Genomic DNA, 20,482 nt, shown 5'->3' on the forward strand with positions numbered 1-20,482 from the left:
ATAATAATAATAATTTATTATTTAACCCCCGCCCATCTGGCTGAGTTTTCCCAGCCACTCTGGGCGGCTTCCAATCGAGTGTTAAAAACAATACAGCATTAAATATTAAAAACTTCCCTAAACAGAGCTGCCTTCAGATGTCTTTTAAAGAGAAGATAGCTGCTTATTTCCTTCACATCTGAAGGGAGGGTGTTCCACAGGGCGGGCGCCACTACCGATAAGGCCCTCTGTCTGGTTCCCTGTAACTGCAAAGAGTTGCATGGATCTTACCCCCAGTTAGATTGCTGATATGTGTGCATCGTAATGGATCAGCACCATTACCTGCATTCCTGGACACGCTGTGGGGAGCAGGGCCATGTGGGACTCTCCTGATGAGTTCCTGCACTTCAGAATTTGCCATGGCATTGCAAGTCTGGATTGCAGGGAGTGCCAAAGGGGACATGTGCCTTGGGCAGCCCGTTAGGGGGATAGTGAACCGTATTTTGTCCCCTTCCTTTTTCACACCTCTCACTTCCTGCAGCAACACAGAAGCAAGCCCCTTTCAATTTGGTTTCTTTGCCGGGTTTGTTCTCCACTGGGTGGAGAAGGGGAAGAGGTGTGTAACAGCTGGCCAGGGAAAGAAGGCATGGGAAAGGGAGCACATCTGGTCTGCAAGAGCAGCAGCATCAAGAGCAGCCAGCAAGGTCATGTGGCTTGGAGGATGTGCTTGAAAAGCCTACAATCTTAGGCAAGTCCACACAGCAGTAAACCTTATCCAGCCTCTCCTCAAAGGAAGCATGGTCTAGGCTTCCCTGGGATTCTCCCATCAAAGAACAAGATGTGGACTTGCACAACCGGCACTGGTACAGGTGCCATGTAATACCCGTCATGCATTTATAAGAACTCAAATCGTTTGGTTCTTTGGAACTCCCCGCCTCTTGAAATCAGGCCGGCGTCTTCACTGTACTTTTCACAATGCCAGTGCTGTCAATTGAAGCGGTCATGTCGGCAGACAAGGGTGAGGCGATCTCGCAAGTGAACCGGTCCCAAGTTGTTAAGGGCTTTATATACTAATAGCAACACCTTGAACTTGGCCCAGTAGCAAGCTGGCAACCAGTACAGATCTCTGAGCAAAGGTGTTCTGTGCTGACGAGGCCTCACTCCCGTCAGCAATCGTGCTGCAGCATTCTGCACTAACTGCAGCTTCCAGATCAAGCGCAACAGAAGCCCCACGTAGAGTGCAATGCAGTCTCATGCTTGAAATAACTGGTGCATGAACTACTGTGGCTAAGCTGTCCGTAACTGTTTGAAACTGTACTCCCTGAATTATTCCTTCACCTGCTTACAAGGAGAGACTTACTAGCCATTTTAGGCACTGATTTCTTTCTGGGATTTTTTTTTTAAAGGATCTCTTAAAGTGAAAGGTAATAATTTTTTCATGTCCTATGTATTCCATCTGGCGAAGGGCCTCATCCCTGCCAGCAGTCATGCTGCAGCATCTAGATCAGGTACCCCCAAACTCGGCCGTCCAGATGTTTTGGGACTACAAATCCCATCATCCATGACCCCTGGTCCTGTTAGCTAGGGATGATGGGAGTTGTAGTCCTGAAACATCTGGAGGGCTGAGATTGGGGGTGCCTGATCTAGATGAAGCACAATGTTCTCAAAGATCAACTGAGTTTCACACCTGCGCAGCCCTGCTAGCCAGGAAGGTACTTACCCCCTGTCAAGCCAAGGTGTATACTCCAGTAGATCTGAAGGCACAGGAGCTCCTTCTTCATCCCGCGCTTGCAGTGGCAGTCGTAGAGGGGGCTCTCCTGTAGCACCTCCAGCGCTGCCTGGCACTCCTTGTTGGCCAGCATGGTGTTGCGGTCACGCCCCGCCACACACTGGCGCAGCGTGCGGTAACGGGAGCTGCAGCTGGGCTCGGCCGCACACAGCTCGTTGGCGCGGACACAGTCCACAGGGATCCGCCAGGTGTGGAAGTCCTGGGTGGTCATCGAGGAGGAAGCAGCCCAGGTGTGCAACATCTTGTCTGCAGGCAAGGAGGAGAAGACAGGGAAACGGCTCAGAGAGGCAGAGAGCAGAGAGACAGGGCACCACGTCCCCAAAGCCTGGGTAATGATAATAATAAAATCTTATTTATATCCCACCCTCCCCAGCCGAAGACGGGCTCAGAGCGGCTAACAACAGTAAAATGATGAAACATTCTAAAATCATTTCATTATAAAATTAATTCAAATCAGATTAATGGCAACCATTGGGCTAGAGTTCTGTGAGGATTGCCAAAGGAGGGAGTCAGGCTGTGCCCTGGCCAAAGGCTTGGTGGAACAGCTCCGTCTTGCAGGCCCTGCGGAAAGATGCCAAGTCCCGCAGGGCCCTAGTCTCTTGTGACAGAGCGTTCCACCAGATCAGAGCCACGGCTGAAAAAGCCCTGGCTCTGGTTGAGGCCAGCCTGACCTCCCTGTGGCCTGGGACCTCCAAGATGCTTTTGTTTGAAAACCGTAAGTTCCTCTGTGGGACATACCAGAGAGGTGGTCCTGTAGGTATGAGGGTCCAAGGCCATATAGGGCTTTAAAGGTTAAAACCAGCACCTTAAACCTGATCCTGTACTCCACCGGGAGCCAGTGCAGCTGGTATAGCACCGGGTGAATGTGATCCCGCAGCAAGGACCCCGTAGGGAGTTTCTGGGTCAGTCTCAAGGGCAGCCCCACGTAGAGCGAGTTACAATGATCCAGTCTGGAGATGACTGTCGCATGGATCCCAGTGGCTAGGTCAGGGCAAGAGAGGTAAGAAGCCAACTGCTTAGCTTGGCGGAGATGAAAAAATGCCGCCTTTGTTATAGCTGCAATCTGCGCCTCCATGGAAAGGGAGGTGTCGAAGATTACACCCAAACTCTTAACGGACGGTGCTGGCACTAATTGTACCCGCGCAAGAGATGGAAGCTGCCCCCTCAATCCCATATCGTCCCGTCCCAGCCAGAGGACCTCTGTCTTCGAAGGATTTAACTTCAACTGGCTCCCACGTAACCATCCAGCCACAGCTTCCAAACATCTGATCAGTGCATCTGGGGCCGAATCAGGATGGCCATCCATCAACAGATAGAGTTGGGTGTCATCAGCATACTGATGGCAGCCCAACCCAAAACTCCGGACAAGCTGGGCGAGGGGGCGCATAAAGATGTTAGAAACTCAGATATATAAGCAAGGCACCAAATGGCTCCTTAAACCAAATTTGCAGTCACCAAAATGGAATGTCTAGTAGGCAAGACGGCTCTAGAGTCCTTTTTCCCCAAATGATGGACTGACCATGATTGATTCTCAGTTAAACATCTCGCTAGTTCAGAGCACAATCTTCAGCTGGGTTAAGAGCATGGAGAACTTAAAGAAGAAAAGTCACTTGGTCCAAGGACAGTCCAAGAGGCCTGTTCTGACCTCTTTCTCTTAATCATGAATCACACTGCACAGAAAAAGCATATGGGCTGCAGAAATTCATTCCAGCTGTGCAGATAAAATTTAATTGATAGAATTATGCAGAATTAGTCTGTGAAAACTGCACCGATCCAACGGTCCCCAAATGGTGGAGATTCCGGGTGTCATCCTGGCCCCCAGGCATCTTCACTTGGTTGCAAGTGGTTGAAAGCCAGGTGCAAAATGAGCCTGGTGCCAGGCTAATTTTGAACACTGTGGGTAAGGGGTGGCATGAAAGAAGTTTAGAAAAATCATGCCTGACATGGATAAAGTAGACCGAGAAAAGTTATTCTCCCTCTCTCATAACATTAAGAACTGCTTGTGGGTATCTAGCTGGGCCCCTGGTCTGATAATAATAATAATAATTTATTATTTGTACCCCGCCCATCTGGCTGGGTTTCCCATTTGGGTGTCTTCCAACAAAGATTAAAAATACATTAAAATGTGACACATTAAAAACTTCCCTGAACAGGGAACAGTCTTCAGATGTCTTCTAAATGTCAGGTAGTTGTTTATCTCTTTGACATCTGATGGGAGGGCGTTCCACAGGGCGGACGCCACTACCAAGAAGGCCCTCTGCCTGGTTCCCTGTAGCTTTGCTTCTCACAGTGAGGGAACCGCCAGAAGGCCCTCGGCGCTGGACCTCAGTTTCTGGGCAGAACAATGGAGCTGGAGATGCTCCTTCAGGTATACAGGGCCAAGGCCGTTTAGAGATTTAAAGGTCAGCACCAACACTTTGAATTGTGCTCGGAAACATACTGGGAGTCAATGTAGTTCTTTCAAGACTGGTGTTATGTAGTCTCAGCGGCCGCTCCCAGTCACCAGTCTAGCTGCTGCATTCTGGATTAATTGCAGTTTCCGAGTCACCTTCAAAGGTAGCCCCACGTAGAGCGCATTTCAGTAGTCCAAGCGGGAGATAACTAGAGCATGCACCACTCTGGAGAGACACTCTGCGGGCAGGTAGGGTCTTAGCCTGCGTACCAGATGGAGCTGGTAAACAGCTGCCCTGGACACAGAATTGACCTGCTCCTCCATGGACAGCTCGGAGTCCAAAATGACTTCCAGGCTGCGCACCTGCTCCTTCAGGGGCACAGTTACCCTATTCAGAACCAGGGAGTCCTCCACACCAGCCCGCCCCCTGTCCCCCAAGAACAGACCCAAAATGTTCTTTGGTTCTGATGTTCTAACGTTTCTGTGTTACCAGGAATGGCAATGAGAGGATCTAAGTATTAAAATAGTAGCCCCAAGCTCCTCCTGCCCCACCTGAAAGGCTGCCTCTCCTTCAACTCAGCAGGATCACCAGACCTTCAAGGCTTCACAGCTGGTGAGTGTTAGCACAAGGAGGCCACCAACCATCCTTTCCCAGACTAGCCCCAGGAGAAGCGGAGAGCACACCACCCAGAACCTGCCATCGTGCAGCATCCAAGGGTGCTTTCCTGAATACTTCATATATTTGCTGGAAACTGCCTTGAAGCATTTGTTCAGGCAAAAGGCAGAGAAGGCATCTAGTAATTAAATGCATGGACCACACATGGACCAAGAGCCACGAGAAAATCCAAGCTTCTTGTGTCTCATCATATGCAGAGAGAAACCAGGTTTGCTCCTGCCAGCCAGGAGTCAACAACCTTTGAGAGACCAGGTGCACATCTGGAGATCTGAAGAAACGCCCTGGGCACCACAAAATGTGGAAGAAAAACTGGGGATTACTCAACAACCTTCTTGCCCACACACAACAGGAAAGGCACACACAGAGAGAGAATATTTAGGACAGATAGAAGCAAGTTTTTCTTCACATTAAACTAGGGCACTAAATTATGTCTAAATTATTTGTATAGAAACATAAAAGTAGCTAGCTTAAGCCATGCAGTCCAAGTATCTAACTTAGGCCTCCTTAAGGGACACGGGTGGCGCTGTGGGTTAAACCACAGAGCCTAGGACTTGCAGATCAGAAGGTCGGCGGTTCGAATCCCTGCGACGGGGTGAGCTCCCGTTGCTCGGTCCCTGCTCCTGCCAACCTAGCAGTTCAAAAGCACATCAAAGTGCAAGTAGATAAATAGGTACCACTCCGGCGGGAAGGTAAATGGCGTTTCCGTGCGCTGCTCTGGTTCACCAGAAGTGGCTTAGTCATGCTGGCCACATGACCCGGAAGCTGTATGCCGGCTCCCTCGGCCAATAAAGCAAGATGAGCGCCGCAACCCCAGAGTCGGCCACAACTGGACCTAATGGTCAGGGGTCCCTTCACCTTTACCTTCACAGGTAGGGTTCACATGGTAGAAGTGAGCGAAAAAAGTGTTTGGTAACCCTTCCTCTCAAGGTGAGGGGGTGTGGCCTATCTAAGTCTGGCAGAACAGCTTACTCTATGGTCTTAACCCCTTCGTGCATTAATTAGGGTTAAGCATGTTTGTTGTGTGAGGCTCATTTATACCACATCGCCAGCCCTGGCAGATGGCAACACCTGTCTCAGCAGCAGCAGAAGCACCTGGGCAGCTCTTTTGCAGGTAAAGCGCTTTCTTCTCTTTCTTTCTTTCTTTTTGTCACTTTAAAACCCCCAGCTGCCAGCATGTCTTTGGCAGGAAGGTCACAACTGAATGTCAAATGAAAGTGTTACTGGAACGTCAGTTCTGGGGGCACAGTGAGGAGGCGGACTGCCCAGCACTGCCAAGCCTCACTTTTCATATTTTTGTTGTTGTTGTTTTTTATTAAAGATTTTCTTGTTTTACAGAAGTATGTGTAATGTCTCTCATATTTTTTCCATGTAACATTTTTACAAATCAGTTTCATTTGTTGAGACATTAGGGGGGCAGAGGGGGAAGATGGGGGGGTGGGGGTCGGGTGGCGATGTATATATTTTGCTTAATGTATGTAGGGTTTGGTGTCAGTGTTGCCCGTGCCGGTTCTCTGCTGTTCACTTGTGTTCCTTTGGTGGTGAGAGAGGTTGGGGTTGGCCTAGGGTGTGGTTGTTTGTGATTGGCTGTGGTGATCTTTGTTTTTGTGTGTGAGTGGGGTGGGTGGGTGAAACACCATAACCAGACATTGGAGAGACCTGTCAGGAGTAAGCATGGACCAATGGTATGGGAAACAGCCCTACTAGAAAATTAACCAATACAGTGGTACCTCGGGTTAAGTACTTAATTCGTTCTGGAGGTACGTAACTTAACCTGAAACTGTTCTTAACCTGAAGCACCACTTTAGCTAATGGAGCCTCCTGCAGCTGCTGCACCGCCGGAGCACGATTTCTGTTCTCATCCTGACGCAAAGTTCTTAACCTGAAGCACTATTTCTGGGTTAGCGGAGTATGTAACCTGAAGCGTATGTAACCTGAAGCATATGTAACCTGAGGTACCACTGTAAACTGAAACTGGCACAGGGACAAACAGAAGAAGACGCCTTTATGGTTCCCCTTTATCACATACACAGTTCACTTTTCATTTTTCATGTATCACAACTCTCCTAACTGCTAAAGCTGGGTGGAGCCAAGAGGAGCAATAAGGGTACAGCAAGCTCAGTGTTGTTCATTGAAGGACAACTTCCAAACACCACGTTTAAAGAGAAAGGCGGAGAGAGAGAGGCCTGCTGTTTCTTCTCCAAAGCCAAGAATATCCCATTGAAATGCTGGGGCTTTAGTCATTCTTGGGATTTAAAGGCCCATCTCCTGCACAGCTGTCCTACAAAGTCAGCCTTTTCTAAAGAATCCGGTTGCCTTTTTATTTTCAGGCACCAAAGAAACATCCCAGCAGACTCCGAGAGCCTCCTAAAACATCCATCAAACCTTACTGCAAGACAAGAGGAGGACAATGGCGATTCTTTCATGTGCTGCAGAAGACGGAGGAATCAGAAGGAGCTAAGAAGCAAGAGGAGTCAGGGGTTGTGCTGCGCAAAGACCTTGCCACCATCTTACAGGGGGGATATGCTTGGCAGAATCCCAGACTGCATCCCTTAACCAAATGCATGAAGATGATCTGTACTCTGCAACACTTAAAAAGTATATGCCCAACATCCAGACTTCAATGTGTTGACTGTTTTGTAGTCCAGTCAAATGAAGAAGCTGTGCTGTCATCACTTACATTCCTGGCTTTGAATCTTGGATCCGACAGATTTTCAGGAGCATGAATCGGATGGCAACAAAATTATGTTGCTTTGTTCTTTCTCCCAAGCCCAGTCCTTTGAGGTTTCCTCTAGAAGGCAGAAAGAGATCCACCAACTATTCCACGAAGAGGAAGACTACAAACAAAGAAAGCATTGAATCCTTCTTCCTTCCCTTGTCACAATGGCAAGGCCCCCCAAGAGGCAGAAATGTATCTCTCTCTTGCATTTGAGCTGTACTCTCAGGGCTTGCTTGTCCTTGGGGTACAGGAATTGTAGTGATCCAATACAATACATGTTGTTGTTGTTTAGTCGTTTAGTCATGTCCGACTCTTCGTGAGCCCATGGACCAGAGCATGCCAGGCACTTCTGTCTTCCACTGCCTCTCGCAGTTTGGTCAAACTCATGCTGGTAGCTTCGAGAACACTATCCAACCATCTTATCCTCTGTCGTCCCCTTCTCCTTGTGCCCTTCATCTTTCCCAAGTACAGTACATAGGTAAAGGTAAAGGGACCCCTGGCCATTAGGTCCAGTCGTGGCCGACTTTGGGGTTGCAGCGCTCATCTCGCTTTATTGGCTGAGGGAGCCAGCATACAGCTTCCGGGTCATGTGGCCAGCATGACTAAGCCACTTCTGGCGAACCAGAGCAGCGCACGGAAATGCTGTTTACCTTCCTGCCGGAGCGGTACCTATTTATCTACTTGCACTTGATGTGCTTTCAAACTGCTAGGTTGGCAGGAGCTGGGACCGAGCAACAGGAGCTCACCCTGTTGTGAGGATTCGAACCACCGACCTTCTGATCTGCAAGTCCTAGGCTCTGTGGTTTAACCCACAACACCACCCGACTCTTGTACTAATACAGTACATGATCTTACACAAATGTCTTACTGTTACAGTTTTAGTTTTAGAAATCATTTGGAGGACATAAATATATGAAAACTTGCTCTTAAACATTTGGTTCATCATTCTAAAAGAAAATATTTCTTAATCCAAAAACCTTTCAAAATGGCCAGGGGGTGGCGGGGGACAGGAAGGACAGAATGGGACAAAAAGGGCTTTGAAGAATGGGGAAATACCTGTTTTCTCCCCTTTTTCCAGTCCGCCCCTATATAGTCTTCAAAGCTCTACATTTGGGCAAAAATTCCTAACTTAACATATATTCTAAGAGGGTTCAAATTGGCAGGACTGTCTAGGAACAAGATTTTGGGGCAAAGGTGGATTCAATGAAGACATTGGCCCAGTGTGTGGCAGCCTTGAAAAAAGTGAATTCCGTGCTAGCGATCATTAGGAAAGGAAACTGAAAATAAAACTGCCAAGATCAGAATGACATGATGTAATTCTATGGTGTGGCTGTACTTGGAATATTGTGTACAGTTCTGTTTAAAAGGTAAAGGTACCCCTGACCGTCAGGTCCAGTCGCAGACGACTCTGGGGTTGTGTGCTCATCTCGCTCTATAGCGCCTCAAAAAGGATACTGTTCAAGGTGTATAGACTTATTATTTACCACTGAATTGGAGCAAACAGCAGTCTTCAGAAAACCTGAATCAGGCATCCCCAAACTCAGCCCTCCAGATGTTATGGGACTACAATTCCCATCATCCCTGAGCACTGGTCCTGTTAGCTAGGGATGATGGGAGTTGTAGTCCCAAAACATCTGGAGGGCCAGGTTTGGGGGTGCCTGACCTGAATTGTTGTTCGCTCCAATTCAGCAGCAAAGAGCAGGTTTTCGGTGGAGAAGGGGAGGGAAGCAACACTTCGGCACAGACCAGGAAAGCGCCAACTTGTGCCTAGAAAGTGCAGGGTGTGGATGAACCCTGACTGTTGGACGATTTTGGACAGACACATGTCTTCACATAGTTCAACTATGGAACTCACTCGCACAGGAAGCTGTGACTGCCACCAACTTGGTGGAAGATTAGACATATGAATGGAGAACAAGGCTATCAGTGGCTGCTAGGGCACCATGTTGGCAGAAGCTGGCTTCCACTGTCCCCAGCCTGGGGGTCTTCTACATTTCACTGGCCCTCCAGTCATGCGTCTCAGGAGGGTCCTGTAAGAAAGTGGAGAGGGAATTGCTGCTTCCTCTTCTAAGCCGCCATCTGTGAAATGACCTCGGTCTCAGTCTGCTGTCTGCAGGAATTAGATGCTGAAAGTCTGGAAAGCCCTGAAGGGGTTATCCCAGCAGCCTTGAAGCAGAGCATCCCCTCTTCCAAATGCAAAGGCGTTGGGCTCCATCACGTGTCAGACATGAGGGTGCTGCACGGAGGTTGGCACAAGGTGACACGAGAGCCACAGTTCACGCATTCCTTTGAATTCAGCACCCTCTCAGGGTTCACCTAAGTTCACCCAGTTCCATGCCTGGGACATGTTGTTTTCATTAAAACTGCATGATGCGCTGAGAGAGAAAGCATGACAAGATTTGATGCCTTCATCTGCTTTACAGGATTAAAGTCACGCAGACTCAGGATAGGAGGGAATTTTGGAGCGGTGAATAAGTTGGTGTGTTCTGATTTCATAGGCTTGTAGAGCTGGAAGGGACCCCAAAAGTCACCTAACCCAATGCCCTGCAGTGCAGGAATCACAGCTGAAGAATTCTTGACGGATAGCCATCGACCTTCTGTTTAAAAGCCTCCAGTGAAGGAAAGCCCACCATCTGCTCAGGTAATCCGTTCAACTTCCTGATGTTGAGCCAGAACCTCCTTTCTTGTCACTGGAATCCATTGGTTTGGGTCCTCCCCTTTGAAGCAGCAGAAAACAAGCTTGTTCCATTTTCCATGGGTCAGCCCTTTAGATATTTGAAGATGGCTATTGTGTTACCTCTCAGTCGTCTCTTCTCCAGATTAAATGTACCCAACTCTCTCCACCATTTCTCATAATTCTTGATCTGTTTGGCCATCCTGTTTTCCACACCTTCAGCTTGTCAATCTCCTCCTTAAACTGTGTTGACCAGAACTGGTCACAAGACTCCAAGTGGAGTCGAACCAAGGCAGAACAAAACAGAACAGACCAGTACTATACTACCCTTGATTTAGCTTCCTGGGAACCTCCAACAAGAGCCAACAGAGGCTGCATCTTGGGCGGCTCAATCCTGACATCCACACTTGGCCAAAGCTGTGGTTGCTCAGCTTTGGGCACCTGCTCTGAGTGCCATATGAGCCACAGAGACCAGCACTGCACAGAATGAGGCAGAACGGGTTGTCCAAGGTAAGGCCAAGAGTTGCAGGCAACCTAGGAAGCTGGTGGCCAAGGTGGTGTCAACCCTTTGAGTCAAAGCCAAGAACAAGGCTAAAGGAAAAGGAGGGAGGGGAAGGAGGAGGCCTGCCAATGGCAGCACAAGAAGATACAATGGAAACTTGAAATGACCAGTTGCCTAAAGTAATTTGACACAGGCAAACAAGCAACAGCAAAGTTTGGGAAGCCAGGAAGCTGGTTCATCCAGCATCAGACTATTGGTCCATCTAGGTCAGCACTGTTGACAGGGGCTGACAGGGGCACTCTGGGATTTGGGGCATGCTCTCTCCACCACCACCACCCCCCAATCCAGAGAGAGAAGCAGGCCTGGGTGGGAGCCATGGCAGGACAACCCCTTAGCAATGGGTGAGAAGAAACTGCTAAGAAACCTAAGGAACAGGATCCAGCTGCCGCCAGCAGAGATCAAAACTTGAGCCTTCAAAGGGCATCTTCTCCCAAGACTTTGTTGCTGGCCTGGTTGCTCTTTGAAGTGCGTCAGTAAAGTTTTAAGGCTTTGTAGATCCCAGCTCAGGGAAAGGATGGCCTGCCTTAGGGGGTTTATTAGAGCATTGCCCATCCCTGCTGGGTGCATGGCATTTTCCCACCCCCATACACTCCGGACTACAATTCCCAGCAGCCCCAGACAGCATAGCAATGCTGAAATCTTAAGACTGCACTGGCTGGGGCTGATGGAAATTGTACTCCGGAGCTTTGAAAAAGGATTGGACCACCATGGGATGAGGATACAGCTATCAATGGTTGCTAGCTAAGATGCCAAGATGCCTCAGAAAAGCAGCTGCCAGGAACTGCAAGTGGGCAGAGTGCTCATGTGCTCAGGTCCAGCTTGCAAGCTCCCCAGTGTGAGAACAGGATGCGGGACGAGATGGTCCATTTGCCTGCCCCAGCAGGCTGCTGCTCTTATGTTGGAAGGGAGGCAGAGAAGACTCTGCCCCACATCCATGGAGCCCAGCAGGCCAGCAGACACAATCACCTCCTCTCTTCGCAAGAGTGAGTCTATCTGTCTCTCCCCATCTTCCTTCTCCTCCCCCCACCCCCCCAAACTGATCCACTTAATCCAGCGTAAATAAGCCCAGCATTTCAGGGCTGTAGCTCTCCATCCTGCTCCCCCAGGAGGGAACTTCGCTTCTTTTGTACTTTGTTTGGCTTGGTCTGGCAGGAACGTCCCATTGAATGGGAAAATTCAGCTTTCCCCCTGCTTGGTTCAGGCAACGCCCCCCCCCCCCATCCTGCCACCCACTTGACTAGGGAGGGGAGGCTGGGAAAGCTTCCCAACAGCTTCTTGGCTGAAAGACAGTGGGGAGGGGGGTCAAAAGGGCTGCCTCTCCAAGGCCCCCTGCCTCCAAGCACACACAGCCTGGCACTGGCTTGTAATCTGGGCCCATAGAGCCTTTGCCCGCCCCGCCCCACTGATGCCACCACCATACACAGAAAAGGCAGAGCCCCTAGGAAGTGAGGCAGCAGCGACACCTACAGGCAGGTGGGGCCTCTGCCCATTCAGTGCTTCCCAAGGCAACACACAGATGGGGCAGTTTGAAGGGTTGCTCCTCCAGATACTTTCCAGCATCGTGTTCCAGCCGGAGCCTGCCTGCTCCATTGCAAGGCCCTCTGAAGGCCAGTGTCTGGTCCCTGGCAGTAGCCAGCACACAGCCTCTCCATCCCAGAGGCTAATGGGAGAACCTGGACACTGGCCTTGAAGCCTTGTATGGTGACCAACACCTGAAAGGGAGGTGCAGCTGCCTCAGAGAGGCCCCAGTTCCTCATGACCTGGCTCTACGGCACACAGAGGCTCAGGGGGTCCAGGGTGGAGCTGCCTGGGCAGAGGCAGGAGGGCCAAACAGCTGGGGCCAAAAGCGAAGGGTTCTGGGAGGTAGACAATATGGAAAGGTCTGGGTTGAATGGCTGTTTGTGTGGCCCTGGTCACGTCCTGGCCTATCCTTCCTCAGAGAAGAGTTTGGAGTTGATATCCCGCTTTGTCACTACCCGAAGGAGTCTCAAAGCAGCTAACATTCTCCTTTCCCTTCCTCCCCCACAAAAACACTCTGTGAGGTGAGTGGGGCTGAGAGACTTCAGAGAAGTGTGACTGGCCCAAGGTCACCCAGCAGCTGCATCTGGAGGAGCGGGGAAGCGAACCCGGTTCACCAGATTACGAGTCCACCGCTCTTAACCACTACACCATACTGGCTCTCAGGAAATGAGACAAAGTTGGAGCAGTTGAAATAATGTATGAAGGGTCTGGGTCAGGTGAAAAGGGGTTTCATCTAACCCAGTATCCCATTTTCACAGTGGCCGAATGCTCCTAAGAACTTAAGATTCTGGACAGACTGCCTCTGGACCTGGAGCTTCCACAAGAATATAAGAGCCTGATGGACCAGGCCAGTGGCCCATCTAGTCCAACATCCTGTTCTTACATTGCCCAACCGGATGCCCTAAAGGGAATGTTACAAGAAGGAGCTGAACATAACAGCAACTCTTTCCCCACTTGCGATTCTGAACAACTGGAGGATTATTCTTACTTAAATCCCCACCCCACCCCTATTTCCATGCAGAGGTCTGTGTCAGAGCAGGGTTTGTTTGTTTTTGCCCCAAACTTCCCCTGCAAATACCCATTCTTTAAAGCTGAATCGGAGAAAACATCAATTTGGCTTTTCGGCGGATTGACGCTTGCTCTGAACGAGATTTAAAGGGTGGGTGTTTGCGGGGAAAGCTCTAGAGCAAAAAGAGGGTGGGCACTCAGACACGGAGCTTTAAATCGCAGGCTGGGCCTGTTGATAAGGGAAAATAGAAGGTGTTGCAATCCCCCCCCCCCCCCCGGTTTTAACACTGGAAAGAGGGGAGGAAAGGTAAGCCCTGAGAGTCAGAACCGTGACTGCATAGCTATCATGGCCAGCACCCCTTGATAGGTCTCTCCTTCATGAATTTGTCCAATTCTCTCTTAAACCACCACTGGCGCCTGCAGTGCCATTGGCCTATGACAGTGGTCACTCCTAAGTTCAGTGACTTGAGTCTCAGAGCATTTCCAGACAGAAAAAAATAAGTCCTTTCCCACCTCTAGAGGGGAGGGGGCAGCATTTCTGTTTGGTGGGGGGGCAGGGCAGGAAGAGCAGAAGTATTAACATTTTTCCTGTACTCAAACAACCGTTCCTGGCAAAATTCACCACTGCAGAACTACTCCATCAGCATCTCATCCTGAAGGAAGGAGAGCTCTCACGTTCCAGCTGTTCCCCCCCACACACACACACCCTGTGGCTTTATTGCATCATTTTAATTGGTGCTTGTTGTTTTAATATTTTTGTGCACACCATTTTGTGGTGTGCATGCAGGAAACTCGTTGTGTAAACAAACAAACCCGTTGCAAAGAAGCAGAGTTCTGCTCCAACATTGGACAGAGTGGGGGGGGGGCGTGATGTACACTGAGATACAGTGTGGTGTACTGGTTAGAGTGTTGGACTAGGACAGGCATAGGCAAACTCAGCCCTCCAGATGTTTTGAGACTACAGTTCCCATCATCCCTGACCACTGGTCCTGTTAGCTAGGGATGATGGGAGTTGTAGTCCCAAAACATCTGGAGGACCAAGTTTGCCTATACCTGGGAAAGCAGGATTTGAATCCCCACTCAGCCATGAAGTTCACTGGATGACCTTTGGGGAGAGTCATGTATGCCACCTTGATCTCCTTGCAGAAAAAGGTGGAATATAAATTCAATAAAATATAGGAAAGATTTGTGAAATGATTTTGTGTGGACAACAGTCATTGGACAGGGTGTTGGATGGGAAGCATGTGAGCTCTACATTGGGGAAGGGGTGCTCAGTTTTAAACACCAGCTATTTCAGGAAAGAGTCCCAAAATTGGCTGCATATTGTTTCTGCAAGAGGAGCTTGAGAACTTTGACCTCGCTGCATCCATGACCACCAATCAACAGCCCACCACTGGCACTTATGTACCACCAGGTGGATTCGCCTGGTACAGTAAGATCATAAGCACCTAAGAAGAGTTTGCTGGATCAGGCCCATAGGGGCCCATCTAGGGCAGCATTCTGTTCCCACAGTGCCTGACCAGATGCCTCAAAGGGAAACCCGCAAGCACGATTCGAGCACACAAGTGCAGTGGTACCTCGGGTTACAGATGCTTCAGGTTACAGACGCTTCAGGTTACAGACTCCGCTAACCCAGAAAAAGTACCTCGGGTTAAGAACTTTGCTTCAGGATGAGAACAGAAATTGCGCGGCAGCAGTGGGAGGCCCCATTAGCTAAAGTGGTGCTTCAGGTTAAGAACAGTTTCAGGTTAAGAACAGACCTCCAGAACAAATTAAGTTCTTAACCCAAGGTACCACTGTATAGGTCTTTCAGGACCTGTGTTACATGGTACCAGCGGCCACTCCCAGTCACCAGTCTTGCTGCTGCATTCTGGATTAATTGCAGTTTCCAGGTCACCTTCAAAGGTAGCCCCACATAGAGCGCATTGCAGTAGTCCAAGCGGGAAATAACTAGAGCATGCACCACTCTGGAGAGACACTCTGCGGGCAGGTAAGGTCTCAGCCTGTGTATCAGATGGAGCTGGTAGACAGCTGCCCTGGACACAAAGTCAGGAGTCAGGAGTGTGGGAGGAGCCATTGTGGCTAGGAGACCTCTTTGCCATGAAGTTGTCTAATCCTCTTTTAAACCCATCCAAGCTGGAGGCCATCACTGCCTCCTGCTCTGGGAGGGAGTTCTGTAGCTTAACCATGTGCTGTGTGAAGAAGTGGCTGTTGCCATTCATTTTTGTTGTGTGCAGGAGAAATGTGATTCTCCCTGCTCCTTCCTCCCCTGCCCCCCCCCAACAACACACACACAGCACTTGGAAGAGAGCCATTATCTGAATAGTGCTCAGCAATGGTGTTGCCTCCCTCTTTAGTCAACTTTGGTACCCTTGTCTAGCGCAGCTCATCCCTGATCTGGAAAAGCCCCCCCCCCCCCCCGCGAGCATAGCAGACTGTCTTGCACAACCAGACAATGCATCTCTGATCAAATTTCTGGAAAGGAGTGGAGCCCAGCGCCCAGGGAACACATGCTGAGAGACAATTTCATCCCATGCAGTACCTGCTCCTTTCCTTGTGTGACTGTCAGCAGAAGGCCAAGACAGAATTCAGAACCCACTTCAGCTCCTAGAGGCCAACATGGCAGCACTGTGTGCTATGAGGTTAGACAGTTTTTCACCAGACACTTATGCAAGGCAGCATAGAAAAGTTGCAATGGCAAATGGTGGCAGAATATTATTTGTTTGTTTGTGTGTTGCATTGATATCCCGCCTCTTCCTCCAAGACCTCTGTGAGGCAGCTTAGGCTGAGAGTGAACGACTGGCCCAAGATCACCCAGGAAGCTTCATATCTGAGTGGGGATTTGAACCCTGATCTCCCAGGCCCTAGTCCGATACTCTAACCACTACACCACACTGGTTGCTTTGACTTTACCACCACCAAACACTCTTAGAAGGAGCTGACACAAAGCTCAGTAAGGAAACAAAGCAGTCCTCCCTCTAGGCTTGGGACCCACAAAGCACCACAGTTCAAGAAGGACACTGACAAACTGGAACGTGTCCAGAGGAGGGCAACCAAAATGGTCAAAGGCCTGGAAACGATGCCTTATGAGGAACGGCTAAGGGAGCTGGGCATGTTTAGCCTGGAGAAGAGGAGGTTAAGGGGTGATATGATAGCCATGTTCAAATATATAAAAGGATGTCACATAGAGGAGGGAGAAAGGTTGTTTTCTGCTGCTCCAGAGAAGCGGACACGGAGCAATGGTTCCAAACTACAAGAAAGAAGATTCCACTTAAACATTAGGAAGAACTTCCTGACAGTAAGAGCTGTTTGACAGTGGAATTTGCTGCCAAGGAGTGTGGTGGAGTCTCCTTCTTTGGAGGTCTTTAAGCAGAGGCTTGACAACCATATGTCAGGAGTGCTCTGATGGTGTTTCCTGCTTGGCAGGGGGTTGGACTCGATGGCCCTTGTGGTCTCTTCCAACTCTATGATTCTATGATTCTATAGCAAGGAAGCAGCTTCACCTAGCAGCAGGAACCTTGATCGTTAACAGAATCATCCATGAGAGGGATGGAAAAAGTCACCCACCCAGGATGGTCACCCACCAAACTGTCACAGGTCCCACTCATGATAATCCAGCCCAGATGAGACCCCTATATACCAAGGTGTCAAGAGAGAACTAAATCTAGCAACAGCAGGAACCATATTTACTGCAACTGCAATCAGGAGCACCCAGCTCAAGATACTCCACTTGGTTAAGACTTGGTGATCCATCTGTCCTGTTTCAGTTTCTGTTTCCAGAATATGCTTCCATTCAGGGATAATTTAATCCAAGCCATGGACACAAAGCTCACAGTGCTATAGGAATCCCCCGAGGGTCGTTCCAGGAGACCTAGCCCCGAAATCCCATGCCCTGCATCAAGAAAGGGGCCTGCAAACCACATTTTGCCCCCTAACCAGGAAGAGAAGGGCAACTTCCCCATTCCCACTGGGATCTCTCTCCTTTCACATGATGCCTGAGCCCATCGCACTTTAAAAAGATCAGCTTCTTCCTCGTTTTGTGACCCTGTTCAGAAGCCAGCCTAAAGACATCCGTGGAATTGATGTCCTGTCAGTTCACAATGAGACACTCTCCATGGATTTTGGACCTGCTCTGCATTGGTGATCCAGGACCCGGCTTGTGCGAAAAACAAAAAAACCAATGCCTTTGCCTGCCAAATCTTCTGGACACCCAAGTTATCCCAGGCACCTATTGATGTCTGTGGTCAGCCAGCAAACAGAAAGCAGATCTGGAAATCTAATCATGCAGTTTGTCTGGGTGCCAAACTCCTCTTCCAAAGGTTGCATTTGTAATTGGTTTGCCCCCTGCCTGGATCACCTGTCCTAGTGCCAGCCCACACCTTGCTGCCGTATCAAGAGAAGAAGAAATCCCACACACGCCTCCAGAAGATGGAATACCTCCCCCCCCCAACAAAGAAAGCCAGAAATGCTCGCTGCCAGCTAGTCAAGCCTGTACGCTCTCCTCCAAACCCACAGCAGGCCTTTTTCTTTAAAAGTCATATGTGAGGCAACACACACAGAGGACAGCAGATTTGTGGAGCTGGGCTGTTGGTTCTGCTGACAGCTTTCCTTATCATGCAAAGGAAATGGTTTCAATTGCACGCCGCTCTTGAAAGGTAGAGCGAGCCAGCTGGGGCTTTGCAACTCAACTCCCAGAATCAGCACCACAGAAGCACGACACCTTCCAGATGTTTTGGACTACAACTCTCACCACCACCCCAGCCGGCGCAGTGACTCTCCCATTCGTTGAAGCATCACACAGCTGTAGGTTTGTTAGGACACCAAGGGAAGTTGCATAGGAACGTAGGAAGCTGCCTTATAGTGAGTCAGACAATCGTCCATCTTGCTCAGTATTGTCTACACTGACTGCCAGCTGCTCTCCAGGATTTCCAGCAAAGGATCTCTCCCAGCCCCTTCTGGAGATGCTGTCAAGGATTGAACCCATGCCCTTCCACATGCAAGGTTCTACCACTGAGCTACAGCCCTTCCCCAACACAGCAGGAGGGCACCAGGTGGTTGGAGAGTATTCCAGGTGAAAGGAAGGAGGTGGGCAGTCTAGATCCAGTTGGGGGGGGGGTCCACTGGACCCTGGACTTCATCATCAGCCCTGCTGCTCATTGCTGTTGCCAACGGCCCAATCCTGGCCACCATCTCCTTACACTGTGTTGTTTGCATACACACACATTTGTGCAGAGAAAGACAACATGACAACTGGGGTCAGTCTCAGCCTCAGAAAGCATTGCATTTGGCAAGGGCAGTGGAAAGAGAAGAGGCAGAGGTGGGGAAGGGCTGGGGGGCTCAGCAGGCCTAAAATGAGACACACACACGCACCCTTCCTCCATTGAGAATTGAGGCTCTCTCTGTGACAGCACCAGTCACTAGCCCAAGCGGCAAATGGGGAGTGGCCAGGTTGTGGCAGGAGGGCAGGCAGCATCCCCCAGTGCGGGGAGGATTGCTCTCTCCTGCCCAGTTACAGCCAGGATGCCCAGAGAGGGCAAAGATGGGTCAGTGGGCTCCTGGGGTCCCTGCGGCTGTTCCAGCTGGTCTTCCTACCACGGACCTTTGCCAGGCTGGACCTTCTCTTGAGGAAGACCCTTCCTTTCCCTTCCCCTCTCTGGTTCTGCACAGACATATGGCATTCTGGGGGGTGGGCAAGTGCTTAGCTCCCACTGAGGTCATTTTCTAGTCCAGCAAAGCACTTAAGGCGGTCTCTTCACGAGGCGCTGGCCGCCCGCAGCCTGGTGTCAGCATTTGGGGAGAGATGGAGGTGATACTGTTTCTCTCCCCTCATATATATGGGTGGGTGGGCAGGAGACACCCCCCTCTCCGTCGCCCTGGCCTATTTCTCCAACTCGCCCTTCAGGACACCCCCGCCCGCCCGCCCCTAAATCTAGGACTCGACCTGGGGCAACCCCAGGAGACTGGCCTCTCGCTACCCTCCAGCAGGCGTGCGAGGCGCACTTTTATGCCCCCCAGCTCGTAAGCCAGGGAGGTTGATTCTTCCGGACAAAAAGAGAGGACGCCCCCCGCCAACCAAATACACCACCCTTCCACCCCCACAGCTCCGGTTGGCCTGGAAAGACAAAGATGACAATGTCGCCCGCACCCCCGCGCTCTCCTTCTTTCAACTAAACTTTCGGCGGGGGCTCTCCAACCCGACCTTGGCGGCGGGGAAGCAGCTCCGATCAGGAGTGCTGCGGTGAAGCAGCCGACCCCCCCCCATCCCCCCCGCCAGCCATGTCCCATTTCCTGCCGCGCTCCCAGCTGGCAAAGGCAGCGCTGCCCCCCACCAGCTGAGACGCCCCCTGCCAGGCAGATGCGCCCCTCCAACACACGCCCGTCCTCCCTTCACACAAGAAGACCCACCAGCGCGCCCCCGTTCCAGTCTTCCCCCACCCCGCTCTCAGCCCAGGCTGGGGCGCCCCTCCGCCTCGCCGTCCAGGGTCCAACCTTCCCCGGCGCACCTGCTCGGTCACTCACCCAGGCAGAGGAAGAGGCAGAGCACGCCGGCGGCGATCATGGCAGGCAAATCGTCCCCGGGACCGGCGGCGGCTCCGCCAAGGCAGCAGCAGCAGCTCCCGCGCTCCGTGCGCTCTCACGGCTCCGTCCGCCCGTCCTGCCGCCGCCGCCCTGCTCCTCAGTCCCCGCGAGGCGGAGGCGCCGCCCGCCGCTCCGCCGGCAGCATCTTGCCTGCCTGCCTCTTCCACGACGACGGAGCGGAGCTCAGAGCGGAGGCTCCATGCCGCGCCGCCTCTCCGCGCTCTCCGCCTCCCCGACGACGACAACGAGGACGGCGCTCGGCTCGCTCTGGCGGCCGCGGGAAGCAGCCGCAAAAGTGGCCGGCAGGAGGCGGAGGAGGCGGAGCTGTCCGCGGTGCTTCGCCCGGCCTCCGCGCCCGCTCCTCGGCAGCCTCTCCGCAGCCCGCCGGAGCCCAGACGTGCAGAGCTGCTCTCCCCCGGCGGAGGCGCGGGCGGGCGGGGACCTTTTGAGGCGGAGGGGAGGCCCTTGGTGGCTCCGCCAGGGAGGGAGCGAGGGCGGGGCACAGCCTCGCCCGGGCGCGCCGTCCAACTTGGCCCTGAAGACGCGCCGCCCGGGATGCCGCTACCTTCTGCCCCAGCGACGGCGA

The 20,482-nt window shown here is 51.3% G+C and overlaps 1 protein-coding gene across 1 annotated transcript in view; it reads right to left on the bottom strand.

The window, feature by feature from the left end:
- The window catches only part of GFRA2 (GDNF family receptor alpha 2), an 83,751-nt gene extending 63,574 nt beyond the window's left edge, over positions 1-20,177 (bottom strand). The window contains 2 exon segments of the mRNA XM_053401325.1: positions 1,700-2,014; positions 19,837-20,177. Of these exon segments, the coding sequence (XP_053257300.1) occupies positions 1,700-2,014; positions 19,837-19,876 (355 nt within the window). The 5' untranslated portion in view covers positions 19,877-20,177.
- Between the last annotated feature and the right edge of the window lie 305 nt (positions 20,178-20,482).

This window comes from Podarcis raffonei, chromosome 8 (genome assembly GCF_027172205.1).
Source record: "Podarcis raffonei isolate rPodRaf1 chromosome 8, rPodRaf1.pri, whole genome shotgun sequence".
NCBI classification, from domain to species: Eukaryota; Metazoa; Chordata; class Lepidosauria; order Squamata; family Lacertidae; genus Podarcis; species Podarcis raffonei.